At 35.2% G+C, this 27217-nt stretch overlaps 1 protein-coding gene across 1 annotated transcript; it reads right to left on the bottom strand.

The window, feature by feature from the left end:
- Window positions 1-11: 11 nt before the first annotated feature.
- Window positions 12-27217, bottom strand: LOC131844833 (sodium leak channel NALCN). The gene is made up of 35 exons (XM_059193808.1): window positions 26740-27217; window positions 26419-26604; window positions 26120-26343; window positions 25918-26046; window positions 25656-25801; window positions 25211-25319; window positions 24588-24787; window positions 24082-24242; window positions 23756-23923; window positions 23391-23582; window positions 22532-22669; window positions 22236-22442; window positions 21067-21350; window positions 20589-20711; window positions 16673-16861; window positions 15962-16141; window positions 15553-15673; window positions 15335-15466; window positions 7297-7464; window positions 6816-6883; window positions 6390-6530; window positions 5908-6028; window positions 5559-5692; window positions 4944-5109; window positions 4546-4740; window positions 3722-3939; window positions 3137-3360; window positions 2913-3049; window positions 2515-2651; window positions 2055-2214; window positions 1743-1847; window positions 1562-1625; window positions 1297-1384; window positions 826-902; window positions 12-304 (listed from the first exon to the last, which is right to left on the bottom strand). The coding sequence occupies exons 1-35, from the start codon at window positions 26839-26841 to the stop codon at window positions 141-143; spliced, it is 5358 nt and encodes a 1785-aa protein (XP_059049791.1). The 5' UTR covers window positions 26842-27217; the 3' UTR covers window positions 12-140.

Here is a 27217-nt window from a genome sequence, read left to right as displayed (position 1 = left end):
CATACAAACCATAGCCCAAGCCTCCAGGTAACAGTAGACAAAATTCTTCTCTTATGAGATGACATTGAAGTTCTCCATCGGTGTTACGGTGTACTGAGACGATAATATACTCGGTTGTTGTATACTGTATACAAGCCAGTCTAGTCACAGTCGACGAGAGCATAGTGCGAGAGCTGTGATCCCCACCAGGATTGCACCTCGTGCAGAGCGGCCGAGCAACCGCCGGCGCCTACACTGCCCACCACCACGCTAGACCCCATCCCAGAACTGTTATGGGAACCACGGTTGTTGGTCTTCATCACCGCTATAACAAGTAGCATTCCAGAGTGCTATCATCCGTTACATATCAATATACTTCAGACTTTTATGACCGAAAACCGACACAAGGCAAACTGGTAGTGGACTACGCGGCGTTAGGTATTTACTAGTGGCGAAGTAAATGAAAAAAAAAATCTGTACATGTTTATTTTACCTTGTAATTAAAAATTATTTTTAATTAAAAATTCTTCGTAAATTGTATTCATTTCTCAAAATATTTATACATAGTCATATCAGAAACAATCCCTTTGACGGTCGTCGGAAGTGCACTTTTTTTGACAATTTTTGCATAGCCAGCTATGGAATTGTCATATTTGCTAATAAATTCTGACAATACAGAGACCCAGAGCAACGTAAGCTAGTGCAATGATTAAGAAAATCTCATTTTTTTTAAATAATGAAAACGTTGCATCAGCGGCAATAGTTAACACGTGAATAATTCTATTGGTGTATGAGCTTTACGTAAATACACTAAACTTAATATTTTGTACAAATGTGGGTACTTACGTGCGGCTTTCTTATTAAGTGCAGGGTGCGGGTCACTTAAAGTTGGCTGAAGATATTTCTTAACAGGGCTCTCCGGTCTATAAAAAAAGTGATAATTTGATATGAAATTACAATAATATTTATGTCTTATTGGTATAAAAATTTTGTTTCTCAAGTTGGTCGTGTTTGTGGGAAGTGGTCCTAAATATGGATTAATGTTTGTAAACAGCATTCATTTAAGTTTATGTAATATTCGTATTTATGGTTAATATTTCGAGATTTTGACTTTAAATAAACTAAGTCACAGTATTTTCGTTACCTACTTTGCTTAAGTTAAGTAGGTAACGAAAATAGTGTGACTTTGTTTATTTAACGTAATTTGCTAAGCATCAGTATTATACATACGTCTAGTTGGTTATATTAATGGATGTTTGTATAACTAATAACGATACAGTATATTTAATAAAATATAATAATTGAGTCCTATTTTACCTCGGTATCGTAACAGATGGCAATCCAGGCCGTTTAAATTGTCCTTTTGTTGAGGATCTTTTTGGTTGCGTATCAAAGGATGTAATATCTGAAAGTAAACACAAAATAATTTTTGTTATTATATTTTTATTAATATAAGCCATCATAGACACAAGAAATTTAGTACATAATTTTACTTTAAGGACTTGTATTAAGCGATATACAAACGAATCCCGAGATAAAGAGTATTAGATAGTGCAATATGTAAATTTAAAAAAATACGCACTAGACATTAGAGGTTGCGATGTCGATTCAGTGATCTCAGTTCTTCCCACATTAGCGATGATTTGCTGCAAAACAATCAAAATGTGTTATATTGTGAATAAAAAAATATATTACCGATTACTTATTAAAAACGTTTTATCATAATCTAAAAAAATCCAGGACGAATAACACTAAAAAATCACCTGGGTCTCAGTTTCAAATTTTTCCTTATCAGTTTTTTCATTATTCATATCAACAACTTGTTCGTTTGTTTTTCTCAAACCCGCTATAAGGCTTGTCTGTTGTTTCTGCAATAAAATACTGTTATGTTATACTATAGTATTAATTTTAGTCAGGTTATGGCAGAAACTTGACGCCACTGTTTTTGTTATTTAAATTAACAAACCATTTTTTAAGCTTTCATATTACAGAAGTTAGTTTATTAAATAATTACAGTTATTACAACATGGTTTATTAGGTCCACATGATATATAGATAAAATATAAGCATCTTACACTGCTATTGGCTCTTATTTTTTTCAAACATCCTTCTAGCCATGTCCTTATAGTTTGTTTTGCAACCTCTTCCTCAATCAAAAATTCGAATTCCTCTCTGGCTAGCAACTCTTCCATTTGCAATGATTTACGAATATCCACTGTACGATATGAAAGCATACTGTAACACAACATTATTCAATTCAATCATATGAATATCAATATTATTTATTACAATATGAATAAAAGTGAGTATAATAAAAAAAAGAAATTGAGCATGAAGTCTATAGTATTTATATTCACTTTACAAATATTTCTTCTTTAATTAATTCGGTTACAGTTTTAATTCGGTTCGATACCTCGATAAACTGTTACCGGCTCTCATATCTCATTGACAGATTTTATATAAACATATGCTGCATTTTGTAACAGTTACGGGGTAGATACATTGTACTCTATTATAACAATGAATCTTACTTACTTGATGACATCATGGAATGTAACATCTTCTCCGTTGTGCAGTCGCTCCAGCTCGTAGCACATGTATTTAAATAGTAACCGCTCCTTATGTGTATCACACTCTAACCGCCCCTTAAGGAGTCTTAAAATGAACTTCACCTGAAGACACAACAAAATCAGCTTAGATTCTAAATCTTCTGTCTACGAAATGCCTATTCGTTACTATTGAATGTGTATACATATGTATATTATACAATGAAATGTCTTAATTGCCACGAAATGGTCATATTATGTCATTAGTCAGACAGATATAGAGCGATATGAGATATATTTATATGTATAATAATATATATACACCCGTGAGAAAACTAAACGGGCAGCTAGTTATGTTATAAGAGGAAATCTATTGAAATTACAAACCTTTCTTACTGGTATTACACCTTTTTGGTGCACATCAACAACGTTCCATGTATTTTGAAAGTTTCTAATGTCAGCATATGATAACAAAGCATCTTCCTCGTTAGAATAAAATAAGGAAAAATTTTCCATGATAATAGCTGTAATGATATAAATTTAAATATGATTTACTACTATAATATATAAGATAATTATAGTAACAAATCCATACTTCAGTAAATACGTACCCACAAGCAGATTTAGAACGATGTATGTAATAATAACATAAAAGGTGCAGAAATAAGCTAGAGAGGCGGTGAAGTTACCGCAGTCCGTCTCCCAGTAATTGTCTGCGGGAGTACAATATGGTGGTGCGACCATGCAGTCATGCATTATTTTGTTCCAGTCTTCGCCTGTTACAATGCGGAACAGCATCGCCACACTGTGAATGGGCGAGTTGAAGTTTGCACGCCTGAAAAACAATATAACATTATAATGTGCAATATATGTGACAGTTTATAATAATTACCAAAAAGTACAGATAATATTGTACACAATAATATTACAAGTCGCCGCCTTTGTCTCCAAAACCATTATTTTTTAATAATTGGTAATAAATGTATTATGTGTATTGACCAAGCCGCGACATCGACATATCGCGCCAATGCGATATCTCATATATTTAAATAATTGTTATGTAATTCTTGAACGAAACAATGCATGCAAATAATATATAAAGGCTATTAAAGAAAATCGTAATATCGCGAAATATCTAACAACAGTTAAATGTATAATAATTATTCTATACTAAATGAATGGGAAGTTCAACTCACCTACCAATACCCTCGCCATACTTAACGTTCCCAAAGACAATAGTGCCAGCCAGCGCATAGAAGAACACGAGCAAGAACATGCCGAATATGATAAAGAAGCTCTTGCACACACTCACTCCAACTGTCAGCATGAGCATTTTTAGTGTCGTATGCTTGCCGGTTATTGTAAAAAATCTCAATATCACTACCATAAATCCAACGAAGTATGATAAGTCATTCTAAAAAAAGGAAATTATATCTATAACGATATGAATAGTACATTTAAAAATAGACTTACAGTAAGGCTTAAATATAAAATGTTCACTACAAAAATGTACTAGTGCAATATTTTTTATTTCATGGATGGCATCAGAAGAAATCTTCGTGGGTTCTATTTCCTCACACGGCGGAAACATTTGTATTCATGAGTATGATTGTTTGTTTTGGTCTGGGTGATTTAAATGCATATTAAGTATGTATTTACAAAAAGTTAAGTTAAGTAAATATTTAAGTATTTATATCAGTTCTCCAGTACCAATAACACAACCTCTGTTTTGCTTGGGAATATATAATGTTGTGTGAATTGTCCAAGGTTGTTGTCAACTATTGTTATAGAACATCTACAACGATAAATAAACTGACAATCTTTTTTATGTAACTAAAATGGTTAATAGTTTATAGTCATCTGACAATAAGGGACTTGGCCTTTAAACACATGGAGTGTCAGACTCACGACTCACGTCAGTCATCACGTCATCATGTGCTGACTGTGGGGAGACATACGTTCCCAGGCCGGAGAATATTTTACAGCTAAGAATTGCAACATATAGTATAGATTTTCTCACCTTTAGTATAAAGTGCATAAATATCCAGATACACCCAGCCACTGTTACAAGTAAATCGTATCTGTTGCGACGACTCTGCCAATAACCACGAGGGGTGAACGCTATTGTCTTCAGTAGAACTTCCACGACAAAAACCAGGGTTAAGAGAGCCGACGTGAGTGCCAATTGTTCGGTGTAAGGTGAATAACGAGACCACTACAATGTATATATAACATAAATGTAATGAAACAGAACTTTATAGGTAAAGTGGTAATAATTTGAATATTACAGTATCTGAAGTAATATTCATAATTATCAATTAAAAATAAATATAATTTTGTGCAATGTTCAAATTTTTAATATTTACTCTGTATAGTATTAAAATTTTTATGAAATATTAGTAAACTGCCAGTACTTACAGTTACTGCCAACAGTCCACTGTTGATTAGTACGACAATAGCTATAACCCTCTTAAAGCTCAAATTTTGTGTTACGTCGTAAGCAAAAGCTCGCACTTTCCGTTTGTTTGGTCGCGGCGGTAAATGAAGCGGCTGAGCAATTTTCAATCTCTTCTTTAAATCACACCTAAAACAATAAGTCATCATTTTCTAATAATTTTAATAATACAGTCAAAATAAATCGAAGCAGGATTTATAGATATAATATAAGAATAAACGAATATAATTATATATATGATACTACAAATCTATCAAGATTTAATAAGGACAAAATTTAATAGGATACAATATATCCAGTTATGACAAATTAAGACGTATTTATTAAAAGAAGAAGTATTTAAATAGATATGATTAATGATGCCAAAATACTAAACATCGCGAATTTTCTCCCGTGAATTAAGATAAAGTGATTTATGTAAATTAGTAGTCCTGACCATTTATTTATATTTAGTATATATAAACAAATGCACAAACTTTAAAAAATCTAATATTAGTATGAAGAAAATAATTATTCGTTACATAACTTTAAGCAAATTAAACATTAACTAATGAAATTGAACAGAACTGCATACTCACCATCGTCTTTGGTCTACAGTCAACAGAGCCGTGCCTTTATTTTCAGAGTAGTTTGCTATGACCACGCCAACAAATAGCGTCAGTCCGATCATACAACCCAAGAATATGTAAACATGAATGTAAAGTGCGTGCACCTGGAATAAATTGCATTTTTTTAATTAACTCAAAAAGCTAAGAAGCTGACGGCTCATCAGATTTTAAATGGCAACCTTCGCATATATACGTGGACAACGCTACAGAAATCACGTTATCGTGTTACTCTTGTATGTCTTAGTAGCCGGTAATTTCACTACCATATCTTACCCTCAAAGAGATTTTTAAGATATATTTAAATAAAACAAACACTTACGGGACCTAACGCCTTGATAAGCACGTCACGAACATCCAACCATCCTTTAAATGATAGCACTTCAAACAAAGTCAACAGAGCATCGCCGATGTTATCGAAATTAAATCTCTTCGGATTAGCCCTGCATAAGAAAATATAAGAAATAATATTGCGTTATATGTGATATTTAAATGAATTAACTGTTTCAGCAGTTTCGCCTACGCGAATCTGTTATTGAGCTATATCTGTTTATTTTAAATTGAATGTGTTAATTCGAAACATTCAATGTGCCAACAATGTGTTATACAATAGAATATTTACATATTACAAGCATAATACAGAATATTTACATATTTTCGGGCATAAATAATAATATTTTTTATTTAAATTTGTATAAAATATCGACCAACACCAGCTGAAAGTTCCACTCTATTTATCAACACAAATTCAAATCCATACTATACTTATTAAATGAACAAAGACAATAATTTGCAATGACTTACCATACTCTGGGGACAAGCATAGAAGGAAAAGTCTCATTCGGTCCAGGCCTTAACTTCATTTTTGTAACAAATACTCGTCGCATAAATACACCCACGCAGTCTTCACGACGCTTAATAGTGGGATCATTGCAACGTGCCAGCCTACAACGTATATTATTTATAAAATGTGGTATTTTAAAACTAATTGAACATTTGATATTAATCGTTAATCATATACTACTCTATTCTAACTACATGGATTGTTACAATTTTTAATATACTTCCAATTGTCGTTTTTCATAGAAGAATGAAGACAATAAAATTCTCAACTTTCAAATGTTGAGAACTCTATAACTAAATAAAAAGTACACAAATCTTATACAGATTTGTGTACTTTTTATTTAGTTATAGTTCGAAATATGTATATAAAACTAATATTCTAATTACCTTCCACCATATAACTGAACACCATAACTTGCGAATACGAACATTAGCAAAATCAGCAGAGTAGATACCTGAATAAAAATATAACAAATTATAACTGTAAGCAGTTTTAGAAGTGATACAAAATAAAAAAAACTTGAAAGTCTAAAAAGTAACCCATTTTAAGTCTGAGTTTCTTTTAATCTTACGGTAATAATAGTACAAGATGGAAACATTAAAATTTCAATTTTTATTGTATTGAATTTAAAGATAGTTGTTAGGTACACAAATACTTAGACATAGGTCACCCTCTACATAACAAAGTTTTTATAGTACATAACCTTTATTTTAGATTAATAAAGAGATATCACAAATTAAATCAAATTTTGCAGTGTTCGGTATTTTAACAAAGAGATTCTTCTAAAACATCTGTTACAAGATAAAAACCATACGTCTGCTATCTTCGACAATTACACACAGTTTAGTCATCAATTAGCGATAATACCAATAGGATCTCCTTGAAACCGCGACACAGCTCGTAAACTACTTTACGCATGTGCGGCACGAGTGTGAAGATGCGAAGCGGTCTCACGCAGCGTAGGATCATAAGCATCTGCGCAGCCGACCCTGGAGGTACACGCACAGGCATCCAGCATAAGAATGTCAGCGACACCTGGAAACATACGGCAAGTAAGGAGCGTAGGATACTCAACTCAACATGACCCCATCTCTCCCTTTCTCCAATTTTCTCTTCCTATCCAAAATTCAAAATATTTTTATTCATGTAGGTCCATTACAGACTCTTATGGTATGTCAAATCTACCGTCAGTTCGGAATGATTTCGAGATGAGAAGAACTGACAAGAAACTCAGATTGTATTTTTTTTTCTTTAATTGTTGTACATATTTACATTAATAGATTCATTTAAACTCAAATTTGGGAGAATAGAGTGACCACCAGCATATGCTATTGGCAAAAAAATCTAATCCGTGTTCGCTGAACAGACCAGTCCCCACAAGCAGCACCCGTTCACGAGTATGATGGATGAGCCAGCCATCATTGCACTAAACCATATTAGAGGGAGTACATTTTCTGTATTTTCAGTATTCATCTTCCCACCTGCCCGCGTTAGCTTCAGAATGGGGAAATTAACTAAACTAATTTCCACATTCTCCGCTTTTTTTATAGATGAATATAATTTGATGCCATGCACCAGTGTAGGATGATAGGAAGAGCATTAAGTTATGTCAGTTAGCCCATTATAATCAATTCACCATAAATTAACCATGATGGTTTCCATGTCAACATGTGCAGGGTGAAGAACAAGATGGATATTTATCTAGTAATTTCATCCGCCTGAAAGGCTTAAATCCTGTTCTCTGGAGGTTGTCGCCCTATAGTCAATGCCGGAGGAAAGGTATTGGCCCCGAGCGCTCAACCTTCACCTTCCTAGGAAGGTGCAGATCAGTCTGATACCTATATCATAATAGGATTATTATCATATAAATCACCGATGGTTGTGTTCCAATTTGATATTGAAAATGAGGATAATTTAGGAAACACTTTGGTTACGCCAAACGCGATGCGTACCTGGTTTGTTGATGTGCATTGACACCCCTCCCGGCTAATTCAATAATCAGTGATGTCATAGCTTTCGCCGCGCGCGCACGTCGCACTCATATCGCACGCATGTCTTAATAGTTGTAATCAACCTGAGTGAATTCCTGAGATTCCTGTAACCGTGTGGGCCCACTGAAGAACAAGCACATTGAAGTAAGGGTAAGTCATTCATATTTGACCAGCCAGTTTCCTATACAACAATATAGTCCATCGAAGAAGGCTAGATCATAGCCACCGCGCCACATTTATTGGCCTTCCGTCGCCGGATCACAATAGGAATCGCAATTTATTTATTTAAAATTTGTTTTAATTTTTTCCTATTGTGAAAGTCGAGTGAATGACTCGCATGTAATATTGAACCTTATTGCGCATGTAATAGGATCTATTCAAATTGCATACCACGGTTGCACAAATATAACGATACATTGGTATTTTCGTTAATAAATAAGTTTATATTTATGTCGCTTATGAATTGTTCATAACTCGCAGCTCAGTTCTTCAATTTCGCTTTATATCTGTTTGCGTTGTTTCGTTCATTTAATTTCACATTCACCCGCATTATATCGATATTGTTCGATCGATCGAAGCTTCTAGAAATATTATAGTTGTCGTTATACTATTTGACGAAACAATATTACCTGTCGAATATTATGTATGATGATTGTAGTGTTTGAATGTTAAGATTGTTAGTGTTAATTACCGTAGTCTTTACACAAGAAAGTGAGCAGGGAAAGCACACTATTTAATCTGAATAATTATTGATAAGCAGCGATTTTATTTCTGTTCGTAATAGATATTTTATTTCCTTGCATGTCGGTTAAAGATCGTGCCCTACGTACCTATGATTAAGTTATACGTGGTGTATCGACACAGTGACTAACAACAACGCTTTAGAATACTCCCGCGTAAAATAATAGTTGTGAACATAGTTATTTTATATCTTTTTAGTTATAGTTATAGATATATTATCTGATTTTCTATGACATCACTCACTTCGATTTCGCTTTATGTATAGTTTATGTTTCGCTCGCATATTTTTTTGTAGATGTATGGTCGATACCTACATTCGCATTGTCGCACTTATGTACCTACATACTACCGCTTATGAGTAGGTATATATAAATTTATTTGTCACGCGCTTTAGTGTTTAAAACGTTATTGTGATTTACTTCTCGCACCGCATATTTAAAATATTGCTTTTATGCATTATTTTATTTTTCTCGCATATAGGTATATATAGATAATAGTTGTACCTATTTTTCGCATTATTAATTAGTAGTTTTATAGCATAGTAAGCATATATTTTTTATGTATGCTAGTTTATATCGCGCATCATTTCTCGCATTTGTGTACTTATTTTCGCTACAAGTACATCTGTCTGTCTTGTAGGTATTTAGTACATTAAATACCTATTATACTTTATTATTATATTTATCGCTCGCCCTTTTACGGTAGTACAGGTATAGTTGTACGTTATTACCGCACATAGTTTTATATATCGCATTTATTGGTTTTCCTTTGTTATTTTTTAAGAAGTATATATATATAAATAATAATAATGGCTAACACAAACGCAAAATTAAAAATGTATGAAGCAAAACGTGCACAATATTTTTCGCAACTTCAGTCTATTTATGAATTATCTTCGAAAACTAAAATGGAGAAACATCGTAATGTTTTTATTGCAAAAGTTAGCCTGATCGATCAAATGCGCACCGAGTATGTTAAAATTGTCGATGAAATTATTCTCCTTAATTTGGAACTAAACCCTGATTATGTAGTTAATTATCAATCTCTCACCGCTTTTGACGAAATGTTTTATTCTATAAAGATGATGGCGGTCTCGTTACAACCTCAATCTTCGCGAACTCCAGCTCCCGCTTGTCAGTCTGCTTTACCAGACAACAAACAGGGATCAGTAAGGATCCCCCAAATTGTGTTACCAGTCTTCTCAGGTGATATTTTAGAATTTCCTTTCTTTTACGAAACATTCAAACAGGTTATTCATGACAATGAATCCTTTTCGGACTCAGAACGTTTTCATTATCTTATGAGTCACCTGTCAGGAAAGGCTAGAAATCTGTGTGCTGGCTTAGTACCAGCAGCCGAAAATTATCCTATATTGTGGCAAGCTTTAATCGACAAGTATCAAGATAAACGCTCTCTTGCAACGTCATATTTAGATAAATTATTTTCTTTAAAATCAATTAACGGTCCTTCGGCAATAAACTTAGAAAAATTTATTGATACTTTCTCGTCGACTATCGCAGCATTAAAGCAACTTAAAATTGAAAAGCTGGATGATTTTATATTTATTTATATGGGATTAAAGGCATTAGATCAGGCTACCGCGCAGTCGTATGAGTCATCAATTAGAGGAGAAGATGACATACCGCAGTTTGAAAATTTTATAAAATTTATACGTCAACACGTAAAAATATTACAACGCACGTGTAACCGCACCGCCGGCGCCGCTGCCGCCACCAAGTTGGACGGTCCCGCCGCCGCGTCCGCCAGTGGTCGTGCACAGTCGCATCAACGATCGATCGCTCGATCGCCACGTACATTTTTAGGTACTAATCCTACGCAACGCATTTATTGTTCCTTATGTAAAGGTGATTCACATTCTCAATTATATAAATGCAAACAATTTTCAACTTTCACAATTAATGATCGATTTAATTATATTAAAACTAACCGTATGTGTACTAGATGTCTAAGTAGTCAACATAACTCTTTCAGTTGTCAATCAACTTCCGCCTGTCGAAATTGTAACAATCCGAGACATCATACGTTGCTTTGTTTTAAAAATAATAATTCCGCACCTACGCAAGTATCTCAGGGTACGAAAAACGCACAGACATCTTCCACGCACGGTCGCCAATTACCACCATCTTCTTCGTCGCAATTGCCTCCGCTTGCGCACACACAACCCACACAACAGACACGATTAGAACCAACTCCCGTTCCTATTGGAACCACCACTGGTGGAGACAAGGAGTCGTTATGCACGCTTTCATCGTCCATTCATGAGCAGCCGTATGTGACTGAAGTACTTGCTACTGCCAAGGTATTTGCTACTGCTCGTAATGGGAGTGATGTTGTCATTCGCTGCTTATTGGACCCCGGGTCACAAAAGCATTATATTACTTCTAAATGTTGTTTAAAATTGGGTTTAACCATGCAGCCGGACGCACATACCACCGTTAAGGGTATAGGTGGCGCCACTGAACCAGTTAAGGGTGCAGTTGATCTCTCTTTGCGATCGAGATTTAATCATGAGCAATATTATAATATTCGCGCTTTAGTTTTGAATAAAATAACAGGTAACTTACCAACATGTCAAATTGATGTTGGCGCGCTCAGTTACTTAACTAATATTCCGCTCGCAGATGATACGTGGGGAACACCATCAGAAATTGACCTTTTGATTGGTGTCAATCTATTCGCGACCCTTTTGTCTGGAGGTAAAATTATAAATTCACCTGGTACTCCAAACGCGTTGGAGACTGTTCTCGGTTATCTTATTTTAGGTGAAGCTCCCACCTTAACTTCTACGTCTTCTTCATTCTCGTTCTGTTCCACCACTTCGTGCGAGGTTTCAGTATTAATTCGCAAATTTTGGGAGATTGAAGAAGTAGATCGCAAACCAATAACAAGTATAGACGATAAATACTGTGAAGATTTTTATACCACAACGACCACTCGTAACGAATCAGGTCACTACGAAGTCGCTTTACCATTTAAGTATAGTTCTAAGTCTTTAGGGAACTCTTTCGATATCGCTAAACGCAGATTTTATCATTTGGAACGTAAATTCGCATCGAAACCGCAACTGAAATACCTTTATGATGAGGTAATTCACGAATATATAGGAAAACAATATATTTCTCCCGTAGACGTAATTGAAAATAACAGCCCTAGTTATTTTATACCGCATCACGCAGTCTTACGTGAGGACAAAGTGTCCACGAAAATAAGGCCGGTACTAGACGCAAGCGCGAAGTCTAGTACTGGATTTTCGCTTAATGATATTCTACATACAGGTCCTTCCTTACAACAGGATTTATTTATTATTCTCTTGAATATGAGATTGTTCGCAGTCGCCATCTCAGCTGATGTGCGACAAATGTATTTACGAATAAAAGTTCGCCCGCAAGATCGTTGTTTTCAACGTATTGTATATAGATTTAGTCCTAATAAACCGCTCCAAGTCTTTGAATTTAATAAAGTTGCATTTGGCTTACGTTGCAGCCCGTACTTAGCATTACGTACTGTAGCTCAGTTAGCTTCCGATGAAGGAAATAAATTTCCAATCGCGCATGAAATTGTAAAGAGAGACATATATGTTGATGATGTTGTTAGTTCAGTTAAGAATAGTAAAGATGCCTCGCAGGCAGCATCAGAGCTCACCGCTTTATTTTTGACTGGTGGATTTGAACTGGCAAAATGGACTAGCAATTGTAAAAAGGTCTTAGAGCACATTCCAGAAAGTAATCGTTTTTCGCAAAATCTGGAATTCGATAAGGATGAAACGCTTAAAATTTTAGGTTTATGTTGGTTTCCATCAGATGATGTTTTCGCATTTAAAGTTACTCCCATTAATCGTCCATGCACCAAACGCAATATTTTATCATCAGTCGCACGACTTTTCGATGTTTTAGGTTTAGTCGCGCCTATAATATTATATGCAAAGCTTTTAATTAAACAACTTTGGATTTTAAAACTCGATTGGGACGAAACGCCCCCGCAAAAAATTGTTCGCACGTGGAATCAATTCCAATCTGAATTACCACTCATTTCTAACATTAAATTTATTCGTCATATAGGTGTTATTGATAATTGCAAATTAAACATTCTCGGATTTGCTGATGCATCCGAACGCGCATATGGTGCTTGTGTATACGCGTATATTGAACTGCCAGATGGTACTTCAAATATTACACTTTTATGTGCCAAGTCAAAGGTAGCACCATTAAAGGTAATTGCTTTGGCACGATTGGAGTTGTGTGCCGCTGTAATTCTTTCTAAATTAATCAAAATTATTTATCAAGTTTATTCGCCAAGATACCCCATAGAATCGGTATTCGCATTTTCGGATTCTACGGTCGCATTAAATTGGATACACTCGTCGCCACACAAATGGCATACGTTTGTTGCGAATCGAGTATCGCAAATTCATGAAAACATGGAACCAACGCATTTTTATCACATTAAGGGCACGGACAATCCCAGTGACTGCCTGTCTCGGGGACTGAGTCCTGCTCAACTCGCAACGCACCCCCTTTGGTTAAATGGTCCACCATGGATTTGTAAACCAAAGGGACAATGGCCAATTAAGCCATTTCTTGCTGCGGATTCATCGGACATTCCAGAATTAAAACCTATCGCACTGGTTACCATTGAAGATTCTATGGAACCTTATTTATATTCGCTCGCTCGCAAATTTTCGTCATGGATGAAATTACTTCGTGTAATTTGTTATATTTATAAGTTCGCTAACATTCTTCCACGCGGCGTCATATCCAGTTCCGATTTGGATTTCGCCGAACGTATAATTGTTCGCGCTGTGCAGGGGTTTCATTTTAAAAACGATATTAGCAAGTTAAATAATAAAAAACCTTGTACCGCATCAATAATTAAATTAAATCCATTTTTATCAGACAATCTCTTAAGAGTTGGTGGTCGTCTGACTCATTCTGATGAAGATTTCGATTATAAACACCCTATATTACTTCCGGGCAGAGATCATATAGTTCAATTAATTGTAACACACTTTCATCGTAAAAACCTGCATACAGGCCCAGAATTGTTAATGTCAATACTACGTACTAAATATTGGATTCTCGCAGCTCGACGTATGATTCGCACGATCGTAGCTAATTGTAATATTTGTTTCCGCAATAAACCGCGTCCTACATTCCCACCGATGGGTGATCTGCCTGCACTAAGGGTGAAGGAAGTTCCTAAAGCCTTTGTCCATTGTGGCTGTGATTTCGCAGGTCCGTTTTTTGTAACCCTTATCGCGGTCGTGGTATAACCACTCGCAAAGCATACGTTTGCTTATTCACGTGCTTAACCACTCGGGCTGTTCATATTGAGCTCGCAAGTGAATTGAGTACAGTTTGTTTTCTCGCCGCGTTAAAACGTTTTCTCGCTCGCCGCGGTCCTATTCAATGCATGTATAAGGATCATGGTACTAATTTTATAGGGGCACGATCCTACCTACGTGAACTTTATTTGTTTTTATCGCAAGAATGTAGATCTGTTTGGGATAAGGAATTAGCTAACAATGGAATTAAATGGACCCTTATCCCTCCTAACGCACCGCATATGTCCATTGCCTTTGCAATAATATGTATTCTATAAGATAGGTAGTACGCATTTATAATAGGTTAATAAGTTAAGTTAAAATCCTTTGCATTTTTCTTATTTAGTAAATTCCGCATTTGATATTTTTTGTATTTTTTCTTTATTGTTTTTTGTATTTGTCGCATTCGCAATAAGGTTCAATTATGTAGTTCCTTTATTTTTTTTGTTAATTTTACTTTGACATTATGTCAAGGCGGGGGGCATGGTTACGCCAAACGCGATGCGTACCTGGTTTGTTGATGTGCATTGACACCCCTCCCGGCTAATTCAATAATCAGTGATGTCATAGCTTTCGCCGCGCGCGCACGTCGCACTCATATCGCACGCATGTCTTAATAGTTGTAATCAACCTGAGTGAATTCCTGAGATTCCTGTAACCGTGTGGGCCCACTGAAGAACAAGCACATTGAAGTAAGGGTAAGTCATTCATATTTGACCAGCCAGTTTCCTATACAACAATATAGTCCATCGAAGAAGGCTAGATCATAGCCACCGCCGCACCACACTTATTAAGTTATTTGTATGCAAATATATATATAAACACTACTTACAATGTAAATAAACACATCCAATACAGCGGCAGCGTCTTTAAGATATGCTTTAGGTGTAAAGAAAAGACCGTCAGCAAGAATTTTTAAGGCCAATTCTAGACTCATAAATATCACGAATCCATACTCCGCTATCTGAAATACATATATGCGGGGTGATAATTGAATCTATAGATTATGTTAAGACTGATAACTAGTTGTATACTTTATTATATATTTACCTGTAACACAAAATTTTCCATAACTCTGTAAGTAGGCGTCTCGAACATCATCGACAGGCAAGATAGAGTAGTGACCATAATCATAACCCAGTCCATGTATGTAACTAGGCCAAGGAAATTACTGAAATAAAATGTATTAATAGTATTACATGTACGGAGATATATTAATATTACAGTATGCGAATGTACATATATAATATACCTATATAATTAGAAATAGTAAAGAGCATTTTTTGTATGCTTATTCCCCTTTAAGCACCTCGGGTATATAATATTCGAAGCACATATATATACATATATATATATATATATATATATATATATATATATATTTATAAGAATAAACAAAATATATGAATAATGATTTGACTAGCTTTTTTGTTAACCTAAGCATTTATAATTTACTTACTGAAAGCTTTTGTAATGGACCTTTCGTTCATTGCCCGTAACAGGGTCTCTCAACCGAGCATCGTACCGGGCGTCTACGATAGCACGACATATTTTACGGAACCGTGATTCTCGTGGGACTATCAATAATGGCGTATCGAATAATGGATGGTTCTCTCGCAAATCCTCTTCTCGTTGATTTCTAAAATTAAAACATATTCCATTTATTGCTGTTTAGCGATTTCTTTGACTTTAGTATGAAAATAAGTATTAATAAATACACATTTATTAAGTGTTGAGTATTATTCTTTTCGGATGGCTTCTTCAGAAAAATTAATATAAACGTAGACGCATATATAGAGGTATCTGAACATAAAATTTAATATGTGCATTAAAAAATTATGAGTGAAAAAGGAATAAAATACGGACCGTTATTGGCCGAATATTAAATAAAATTAATCAATTAATGGTTAAGTGCTATCATGCAATAACACATTTTGACATATGGTGATGCCATATTGAGCCCACAAGCACCACTTGTTAAATATATTATTATATCGTGAACATAATAAATATTTAACAGGTGATGCTAGGCACTATAAGGTACATCACAAGTATAATTGAAAGATCATTAATAATATTACGTTAATTTTAAAGTTAATCATATTGTTAGTTACGGTAAACAAATACCTTCATAGGTATGTTCATGGTATGTAATTAGAAGGCACTTTACCTTCTCATTTCGGCTTGTTGTCGTTTGGCCTGTAGTAGGCGTATGTCGAGGTAGGGTGGACGGGACCTCGAAGCGGGCACAACGCGGGAGGCGGCCCCAATGTCGCCGTTCTCCAGCAGGTGCTCATACGTCTGCTTCAGTTTGATGGAACCGCTGCGTACCGAGCGTCGTATGGACCGCGAACCGAACCTGGTACAACCGATTATACTAGCACACTTTTTCAGAATAAATGGAGTATTAATAATTTTAGTGCGACAAATAATCTTTAAATAGAAATAGAAAACCATTTATTCAAATAAACTTACATTGAAGCACTTTTGAATAGTCATTACATTTTTTCAATCTACCGCTCATTCGGAAGGCTGTCTCATCACAAGATGAACGAGAAAGAAACTTGCGTGTTGCTCTTTTAAATAATTTTATGATTACTTTACAGTTTTAAGTTTAAGTGTGCGAATACAAACCACCAATTAGCACTAATTCAATTAAAAAATATTGAATATATAACCAACTGGTTAAACAATTAATAAGAGGAAATCAGTCATAGTGATTAGAGCAGACCAGTCCCTACAAGCAGCACCCGTTCATGAGTATGACGGATGAGCCAGCCATCACTGCGCTCGACCATATTTTAGGGAGCCCAACGTGGTGGGCCGGGTACCACGCCGCCACAAGTCTGGACATTTTAGTGAGCAGGACTACTCAAAACACTAGACCACGTCAAAGCTACTTACAATTACCATCTGATAGTTATAGTATTCACATTTTACATAAGAATGCATGCGGCAATCAATACAATAACCGCTACGCTTTCATATTTCTAAAATAATTAAATCAAGAAAGCAAATCTATCGATTAAATCAGCGTTCTTTAATCGGTCGATTAAAAAAAACGCTGTTATGAAAAATCGCAGTAATATAAGTGTATCAACCAATAATCTTTCTCTGCACCACTCATGGCTGACTGGTTGATAACGACAAAAAAGTGTTTAATCCGACATATGTAACTTTTATAAGTGCATTAAAGTTAAATAAAAACATTTTAAAAACTTAATAATATGATTTGGCTTCATCATCGAAGCCCGGAAGACGTCCACTGCTGGACATAGGCCTCCCCCAAAGATCTCCACGACGATCGGTCCTGCGCTGCTCGCATCCAATGCCTTCCAGCGATCTTGACCAGATCGTCGGTCCACCTTGCTGGAGGCCTTCCCACGCTGCGTCTTCCGGTCCGTGGTCGCCACTCGAGGACTTTACTGCCCCAACGGCCATCTGTCCTACGAGCTATGTGCCCTTCCCATTGCCACTTCAAAGTCGCAATTCTTCGGGCTATGTCGGTCACTCTGGTTCTTCTGCGGATCTCCTCATTTCTGATTCGATCACGCACAGTAACTCCGAGCATAGCCCTCTCCATTGCCCTCTGAGTGACTCTGAGCTTGTTGATGGGGCCCATAGTTAGCGACCACGTCTCTGTTCCGTAAGTCATCACTGGCAACACACATTGGTCGTAAACCTTCGTCTTGAGACACTGCGGAAATTTGGACGAAAAGATATATCGGAGCTTCCCGAACGCTGCCCATCCGAGTTGGATTCGACGACTGACCTCTTTCTCGAAATTGGATCTACCTAGCTGAATAGTTTGCCCTAAGTATACGTAGTGATCGACAATTTCGAGTGTAGAATCACCGATTTTTACGGGAGCAGGTACGACATGGACGTTTGACATAATTTTCGTCTTGTCCATGTTCATTTTAAGACCTACTCCTTGTGAGACTCTACTGAGGTCTTCGAGCATTTTGCTAAGGTCTTCCAGGGTCTCAACCATGACCACGATATCGTCGGCAAATCCAAGGTGATTGATGTACTCGCCGTTAATGTTGATGCCCAGCCCGCTCCAGTCCAGAAGCTTGAAGATATTTTCCAACGCAGCGGTAAACAGCTTTGGCGATATGACATCGCCTTGTCTGACACCTCGTTGCAGTTGGATAGGCTTCGAATTCTGGTCGTGGAGGCGAACTGACATAGCGTTTTCATACAAACATTTCAACGCTTCGATATATCGATAGTCAATTTGGCACCGCTGGAGAGACTGTAGCACGTCTCGATCGAATCAAAGGCTTTTTCATAGTCCACAAACGCCAAGCAAAGTGGCAGGTTGTATTCTTCGGTCTTCTGAATTACCTGCCGCAGCGTATGAATGTGGTCTATGGTACTGAAGCCGTGATGACTCTGGAAAACAACTTATAAACATGGCTCAGCAGTGTTACGGGTCTGAAATTCTTCAGAAGCGATTTGTCTCCCTTCTTGATGAACAGAACCACCACACCCCTTTGCCATGCTTGAGGCGTTTTGCCCTCGAGGATGACGGAGTTGAATAGCTTCTGGAGGATTCGTAGAACAGGTCTACCTCCAGCCCTCAGAAGCTCAGCAGTAACTCCATCATCGCCCGGCGCCTTGTTGTTTTTAAGTTGTTTAAGAGCCATACCAATCTCGTACAGGCTGACGTCCGGGATATCTTCGGTATAGTGTCGGGTTAATTTGGCTCTAGTGTCTTTCGCCGTGTTGTTAACAGGTGCCCGTGTTGTCGTGTATAACTGTCCGTAGAACTTCTCAATTTCCCTCAAAAGTTCGGGTTTAGACAAAACGATCCTGCCGTTATCCGTCTTAAGTCGCGTCAGCTGGCTCTATCCGGCAGCCAGATCCCTGTTAAAGACTTTTGAGCCCTTGTTTCTCTCTCACAAATTGTGTAAAGGAGGCCTTTACACAATTTGTGTTAAAGTGGCGTAAGTCACGAGTCAAGGACTTAGAGATCTGCCTGCTAAGTTGCCGATACTGAGAAGCGTCAGTCTGAGACTGCAGGACCATACTTCGCCTTTCATCCATCAATTTGAGGGTAGAGATAGATATTTTTCCGGTTCTTTCTGCGCGGCGGGTTTTGAAGTGCTTAGACCCAGCCGCACGGACAGTTTCCACGAACCTGTTGTTGTAATCGTCCACGTCAACGCAGTCACCAAGGCTTTCGAAACGGTTTTGCAATTCTAGCTGAAAGCTTTCGGGGTTTTGGATCTGTATAGATGTAGGGCGGAGCGTAGATTTCATCAGTCGGGATCGTTCTAGTTTCAGATTCAGATTCAATGTGCCTCTTACAATCCGGTGATCACTTCCAATTTTGACGGCATTGATCACAGAGACATCGTTGAAAATCTGTCTTCTCGTTGACAAGATGAAATCTATCTCGTTTTTTGTGGCACCATCGGGACTAATCCACGTCCATTTTCGGTGTTCCGGCTTCCTGAAGAAGGAGTTCATCATAAAGAGGTTCTCCTTCTCCATGAAGTCGGCCAGCATTTGACCTCAGAAGTTCCGATCACCGACACTAAATTGCCCCACTCTCAGCTCATCACCGCTTCGTTTGCCCAATTTTGCGTTAAAGTCCCCCATGATAACGTTATAATGAGTCTTTGTACTATGTATGGCTCTGGAGATATCCTCATACATAGCCTCAACCTCATCGTCGGAGTGCGTCGAAGTTGGAGCGTACACTTGGATGACCTTCAATGAATACCGTTTGGTAATTCTGAGTATCAGGTACGCTACCCTAGTCGACACGCTCTCGACCTTGATAACATTATTCACAAGGGACTTGTGGACGAGGAACCCGACACCGCCTTGGGACAGTTGATCGCCCTCCCGGAAGTAAAGCAGATTGCCCGATTTCAGGACTATCGAGTCCTCCCCCTTTCTTCGGACTTCAGATAATCCCACGACATGCCAGCATAATGCAATCTGCTCAACTCTTCCTCCAGTTCAGTTAACTTTGATTTAACCTTATATATTGGTTCTGACTAATCTGTAGGGTTTCTTTCTTTATAGTAATAGTTGTAGTTATTGACTGCCTTGAAATGTATTCCACTTACTTTTTTTGGTCGACTCGTAACTGTTTAGCACTAGATATGGTCCCTTGAGGTTTTAAGCCGGATTTTCCACCTGTTGCCAGCATAGCTGAGTCTCCCAGTAATGGACGATGGTTGTTAGAATCCCTGAATATATAATAAATTAAATTTATTGAGCAATTGGAGTAATGAAGAATAAAAAAAACTTTCTCTTAATTTAAAATCAAATTGGTATTTTATAAAGTACTTATACCGTAGATATATAACTCATAAAATGAAAATAAATAGCGTAACAAAACAAAATAAAAACCTGCATGATGAAACCTGGGTGAAACTAAAAATACCTGAAAATAAATAAATAATGCAAACTTAATATAAAATAGTAAAAATCTTTAAAAGTAAAACTGAACCACTAAATGATAAGTTAAGCATAAAGTCAGGTCAATCAGTCCATTCTAACAGGTTATGCTGTCCATTATGATAGATACAGCTGTGACCTCACTCGATAATGGTGGTGACGACGTGGCGACGCAGCGCGGAGCTGGGCCGCTGCGAGGGCGGCGCCACGACCAGGGTCTTGACGAGGCAGCGCTTGCGATACGGGAAGGCGATCTTCGCGACGCCGATGTACTCAAACGCGCGCCGCGACACGTCACCCTGTGAGGGCGCCGCGCCGCTTCCCGCTCCGCCGCCTACCACGCCCACCACGCCCACCACGCCCGCCACGCTCGCTTCCTCCTCGCCGCCCTCTTCGCACACGAACTGCCGCATGAACGACTCCCGCACCTGATCGATCCATAAACCACTACATATACATATATATATATACACATCCAATTTTAAGATGAAAAAAGAATTGGCTTATGTATTTTATATTTTAGCCCTTTGAAATTATAGACTTTTTTATTAATTATGTTGATTTTGATAAACGTATTTAGTTTATGTAATTGCAATAGTAACGATCTTTTTTTTAACAAACTGGCCGTTTCTGTTAATCAATTGTTCATACATACTTCTTATGTAGAAAACACACAGATCGATACGAAATGACTTGAACATAAATTGTAATAGTAGATGTTTATTATACTATAAATATTTGTATCTAACTTTCCATCGATTTTTTTATCTAATATAAAATATATTTATAGATATTTTAATTATCACAAAAAATCAATAAAGTAATGTAAAGTTCTAATAAATACGTATTTTGCAAAACATGCTTTACTTACAATTATGTACCATAATCATTATCTATACAAATATTACTAATCTGAAGGGTTTTTTTGATGAATACGCCAATCTTAGAAACTATGTCATAGATATAAAAAAACTCCTTTAGTGTTGAATAACTCATTAATCGAAGAAGGCTACATAACATTACGTTAATAAGTGACCAGGAGAACATAATATAAAAAACAAGCAGCGTTTATATGTGTTGCTCTAAGGGTTTAGCGCACCGATTTACTTTAGATGGACGGAGGTTCGTTCCAGGCACGATGGAAACATTACTAACCTTTAGTATTATTATTTGTATTGGTTAGTTTTCTATGTATGTATTTACAAAAAAATGTACTTAAGTATTCATATGATTGTCTAGGAACTTTAACACAAGCTATGTTTAGCTGGGACAAGGGGACAATGGGAGTGTGTTAATTGTGATTATAAACACACCTTAGGTAAATTAAAATCTCCAGGAACTTTATGCAATTTAGTCATTTGAGGGCTGTCTGGAAACTTCTCAAATATCCTCAATCTAAAAGGTAAGCTTTCTTTAATTTCTGCACTCTGTTGACGGTATCGAAGTTGCTTCAACTTTTTTATATCTTCATCCAACTCCAAATTATCCAAAATAACTGCTACGAAAAGCGATAACACTATCTGAAATGTTATACATATTAATTCGTTATATACAAATGTATTTATATAGAGAAAATAAATAAGAACTATTTAATGTAAATATGTCTTACCAAGGTGACAAACAAGTGATATAATATGAAATATATAGCAACCAGAGGAGTAAGTGTCTGACTTGTTCGCACCATAGTTTCGTCCATAACTTCCACCCATGCTTCTTGTGTTAATATTTGAAACATAGACATAAACGCCTGAAATTTAAAAGACATTTGTCTATTTAGTATACCAATACTTTAATTATTTGCTAAATAAACAGTAGTATATCTTTATTCTATTTACTTTTAAAAAACTTGGGGTAGAAAACATATTTTTTTTTAATTTATAAATTCTTTATTAATACGATTTAATAACTTGAAATTTTATTTACACATAGGATAGTATAATATTCTTGATTTTTTATTTTAACAATTTGAATAAAAGCTTAATAATATAATAATATAATTAATAAAAAATAAAATTGATTGACTGTCATATAATATAACCGTGATTGAAAGTGAAGGGCTGGTGCAGTGATCAAAGAATTTAAGTCCACCCAAGTAATCCTGTATAATAATTTCAGGTAAATAATTATTTGTTACCAAATTCTATGTGTGTACATATCTTTTATCTATTTAATAATATACAAAATTTTCGTGTCACAGTGTTAACTATTAATAGATTAAATACTTCTCTGAAACAGCTTAACCGATTTTGATGAAATTATATAAAATTTATTATTTTACTTTGTGTCAAGCAATAATGTATATACTCCTAAATTTTCACCCTTCTACCACCAACCTGTATAGTTTAATAGATATTAAATGATATGGCAAAACAACCGAGTTTTGTCGTATTATCTAGTATTTCTATATATAGTTACGTAGTAAATACTACATTGTATGTTATCACAAATTTTTCATAAAAATCACTTACCTCGGGAAATGTTTCAAATTTCGTAAATTCGCAGAGAAAACAGAATAATTGCATTGAGATGGAAGAACTGATAATGAGCAAACACATAGTAAATATAATAAGACTACCAAGTTTTTTTCCTGGTCCAAAGATCTTGTATACAAATCCCTCGAGAAGTGGTGAAGCTTTAATTAATCTTACTATACGAAGAACCTGGGGAAATAAAAAGTCAGTAAATTAAAAATGACTCTTATACCACCCATTGCAGTGACAATGGATTTTATATCTATACTAATGTTATAAAGCTGAAGAGTTTGTTTGTAAAACAAACAAACAGTTTGAACGCGCTAATCACAGGAACTACTGGTTATTAATATTTACTTTACCTGAAAATACGTGAAGACTGACATATAAAGTTGCGGTATTATATGTATAGTAGTGCCAATAGCTAGTAACAATTCAAATTTGTGAACAGAATGCTTGAAATAACCTTTCAATCCCAAACACCATATTTTTATTAATGCTTCCAAGTCTAAGAAAATTGTGAATGCAATCTGAAATTAAACATCATAGCACCATTTTTTAGTAATCACATAGTCTTTTATTGTACTTTTATTAGATGTTGGGTATAATAATATATAATGTATAACATAGTATAATTAAAAAGAAATTACTTATCCTAAATCTACACAAGAATGAATTTTATAGATACCTCAATGTAATAGTATTTTTCATAAAAGAATTCTCTTGGATTGTTGTCATGTTTAAAATTCATTGTTGCCGTTATGATTCCATTAGCTAAGACGACGCCCATCACTAGTAAACGGAAATATGCAGAGCGTAACATTTTATGGAAAATGTCTGGTGCACTACCTGAAAGTTTCATAATCATACATTATTTATGTATGATAGTAGAATTTAATAAAAAGTTATATTTGGCACTATGTCCCTTCTGGATCCAGTTAACACAGTTAAATTATAGTGACATATATTAGCGACATACAACAACTATTATATTAATATTTAAAACAGAACCTCCGCAAGCTAAGTAAATATGTACCAAAAAATAAGTATAAAGAGAGGCAATTTATTTTATTAAGAATTTATTATACCTATTGATAATGAAATATTTATTTTTAATACATTTGGGAAATTGTGCTTTTGCTAAATAAAAATAAATGACTATCAAGTATTTTAAATTCAGATTGTATATGTTACCTGAATGTTTATTTTCATCAATAGTTACAAGCTTCCAACCATTGTCATCGCCAGTGAAAAACTGTGTTGTACTACCTTTTGTTATAGGATTTCGAACACCCCACATTTGTTGAAATTGTACTCTTATTTCATTAAATGTTTCTGTTATTACAGCTATGAATACATTTTTCACTAACCAAGCTAGGAAAAATATCATAGTGCTGTAAAATAATTACAATAATTATATCAAATAAAATAATTAGGATCGTTATTCCAGATTTGGGTAATTAGAGGCATTTTCAATTGTCTACGTCATGATCGCAACAGATGACATTCATACAATTCAGTCGGTATACATATAATTATATTTTTATCCAAAGTGGCACAGGACCGAGACTACCATGGACCATGGATTAACTTTTTGATCGTTATCGATTTTCAATTCACGACAGAGTCAGTCGAAAGTATAAATTAACAGGAAATTGTTTTTAACGTCGACCAAATTTGAACAATCGATTTTTAGGATTAAAATATATCATTTTCTCATAGTAAAAATTGTAATATTTTGAGTCAACATTATATTATGCTATTTATACACTTGTAATTGAAAGATATACCTAATTATAATTGTAATTGTCTTTTACCTGAAGTAAAGTGCAGACCTCCATGTCGGCAACGAGTCTATAGCACGGTACATAATAAAAACCCAACCTTCTTGAGATGAAGCCTGATAAACTGTGAATAAACTTGTTGCTGTAACAAAATAAAGAGTTTAAGTTTTTACTTGATAACTTTATTTTAAATTTAAATGCTAAATTAATATAATAACAATGAAAAAGTCAATATGTGTAGTAGGAATTTTTGTATTATTCAAGGTATCATAATATTGTAGAATTTAGAAATTATCCTGTACCACAGGTGAGGGAAGAGCATGTAACTGCAGAGTATGCTGCATCGCAGGGGCGACATGTCAGACAGTATTTTTAAAGCAATAATAGTGTACTTTCCTATCAATTTACTCATTTAAATGTATAAACTATATACTGAGAACATATCAAATATTTTTTTGAATAAACAATAATCACTAACCAAATTCCTCAAAGCCATTAAAACCCATTATATACTTGGACAAATTAAGTTTCATGCATTTCATTCCAGCTGGGCACTGATATCCAGAATCAGGATCAGGTGAACAAAATGTATCGGGTATAGCTAGGGAATTTATTGTAACTTCACTGGAAAAAAAAGCAATAAGTTAGTTAAATTTATGTATTTTACAAAAGTCCCAGGTACAAAGTTAATTGTTTGTATAAGCATTATAAGTTTTAATATAATAACAACTACTACTTACTTGGGATTAGTATAATTTCGGACACAATGGTGGGTCAGTTCACCAAAGAATTGTACACCTAATAAACTGTACAAAGACATAAAGAAGAGAAAAAATAGTGTCACATTATATATCTGTTGACTTGATCTCCTGCAAAGTGGAATTTAAAATTTAATACACATTAATTTGATATATTAAAAGATAATATATGGATTGGACTTACTTGAATATTTGATTGATTCTTGATTTTGGCATAGAGAATTTTAAGAACACCCTGAGAAATCTTATCATAATCAATGGTCTTGGGGCCCTTAATATACTTAGGTAACTATATCTGGGTACAATTCCAGTTAGTTCAAACATTTGTAATAGTACAGAAACCCACAAGAAAAACACCATAGAAGCATCAAACTGACACCAATGATCTTTCAAGTAAGCTACATCCCCCTGTAACATTGAAATTAATAAAATTAAAATCATACAGCTTGTAAAAAATAATGTATTTTTTTAATGTTACATTACCTTCAGTATGCCTCTTATATGCATTTTAGCAATCATTTCAGCAGTAAACAAAAGAGTTACACTACAATCAACACCAAATGTAACAGTTTGCAGGTAAGTATATTTCTCAAAAGATTTTGGAGTGTTTAATGAAACAGATAATAAACTTAAAAGAGCACATGATCTTAAAATTCTTCTAACCCATAACTGTAAAAGAAACAATATAAAATTTAGCAGAATAACATAAGTGTGAACAAAGAGAGTTCTTAATATATATAAAACAGATAATATTAATTCTTATTCAATTATCCACCACTACCACAGTATTATCACAGTATTTACCTTGTTTACCCATTCTATATCGGCACTTTCATTTAATGACTCTTCTGGACCATAGTCCGCGAGGACCGGTTCTCCCTTCAAGCTCTGTTTTCTCCCTAACATTTTTATACGTTTGAAGATAATTTTTAAAGGAAAATATCAACGAGTAACGTAAAACAATATGATCAAAATTGGGTGTATGTTTCCGTACTGTAACTTCGGTTAACATAATGAAAGATTAAGTGCATTTTATGATTTTACATTTAGTAATACGGTCCAGTCTATTTTTTATTTACAATTGAAAAATGTCTTTGATTTTTATTACTCTACTTATTATTCTCCTGTCTTGGTGTTACTAATTTGATAAGTATTAGAAATTATGCCCCACAATTTTCTTCTAATACTAAATAAATTTACGATGATTATATTTACATTTAGCGTATTTATTGATATTTAAACAATTTAATTCAATATAAAGCACTACCAAACAAAATAAATA

Source organism: Achroia grisella, unplaced genomic scaffold, assembly GCF_030625045.1.
Source record: "Achroia grisella isolate CSIRO2021 unplaced genomic scaffold, CSIRO_AGI_Agris_v1 utg4131, whole genome shotgun sequence".
NCBI lineage: Eukaryota > Metazoa > Arthropoda > Insecta > Lepidoptera > Pyralidae > Achroia > Achroia grisella.
Note: the sequence above shows the minus strand (reverse complement) of the source record. Positions and strands in the feature narration are given on the sequence as shown.

What these genes read in the sequence shown, in the direction of transcription:
- LOC131844833 (XM_059193808.1), bottom strand. Translation starts at nt 26,841, where the DNA reads ATGTTAGGGAGAAAACAGAGCTTGAAGGGAGAACCGGTCCTCGCGGAC. An exon ending in GTGTAATACCAGTAAGAAAG is followed by an intron (nt 2,652 to 2,912) that starts GTTTGTAATTTC and finishes TTGTGTCTTCAG; the next exon opens with GTGAAGTTCATTTTAAGACT. An exon ending in AATTTGAAACTGAGACCCAG is followed by an intron (nt 1,626 to 1,742) that starts GTGATTTTTTAG and finishes ATTGTTTTGCAG; the next exon opens with CAAATCATCGCTAATGTGGG.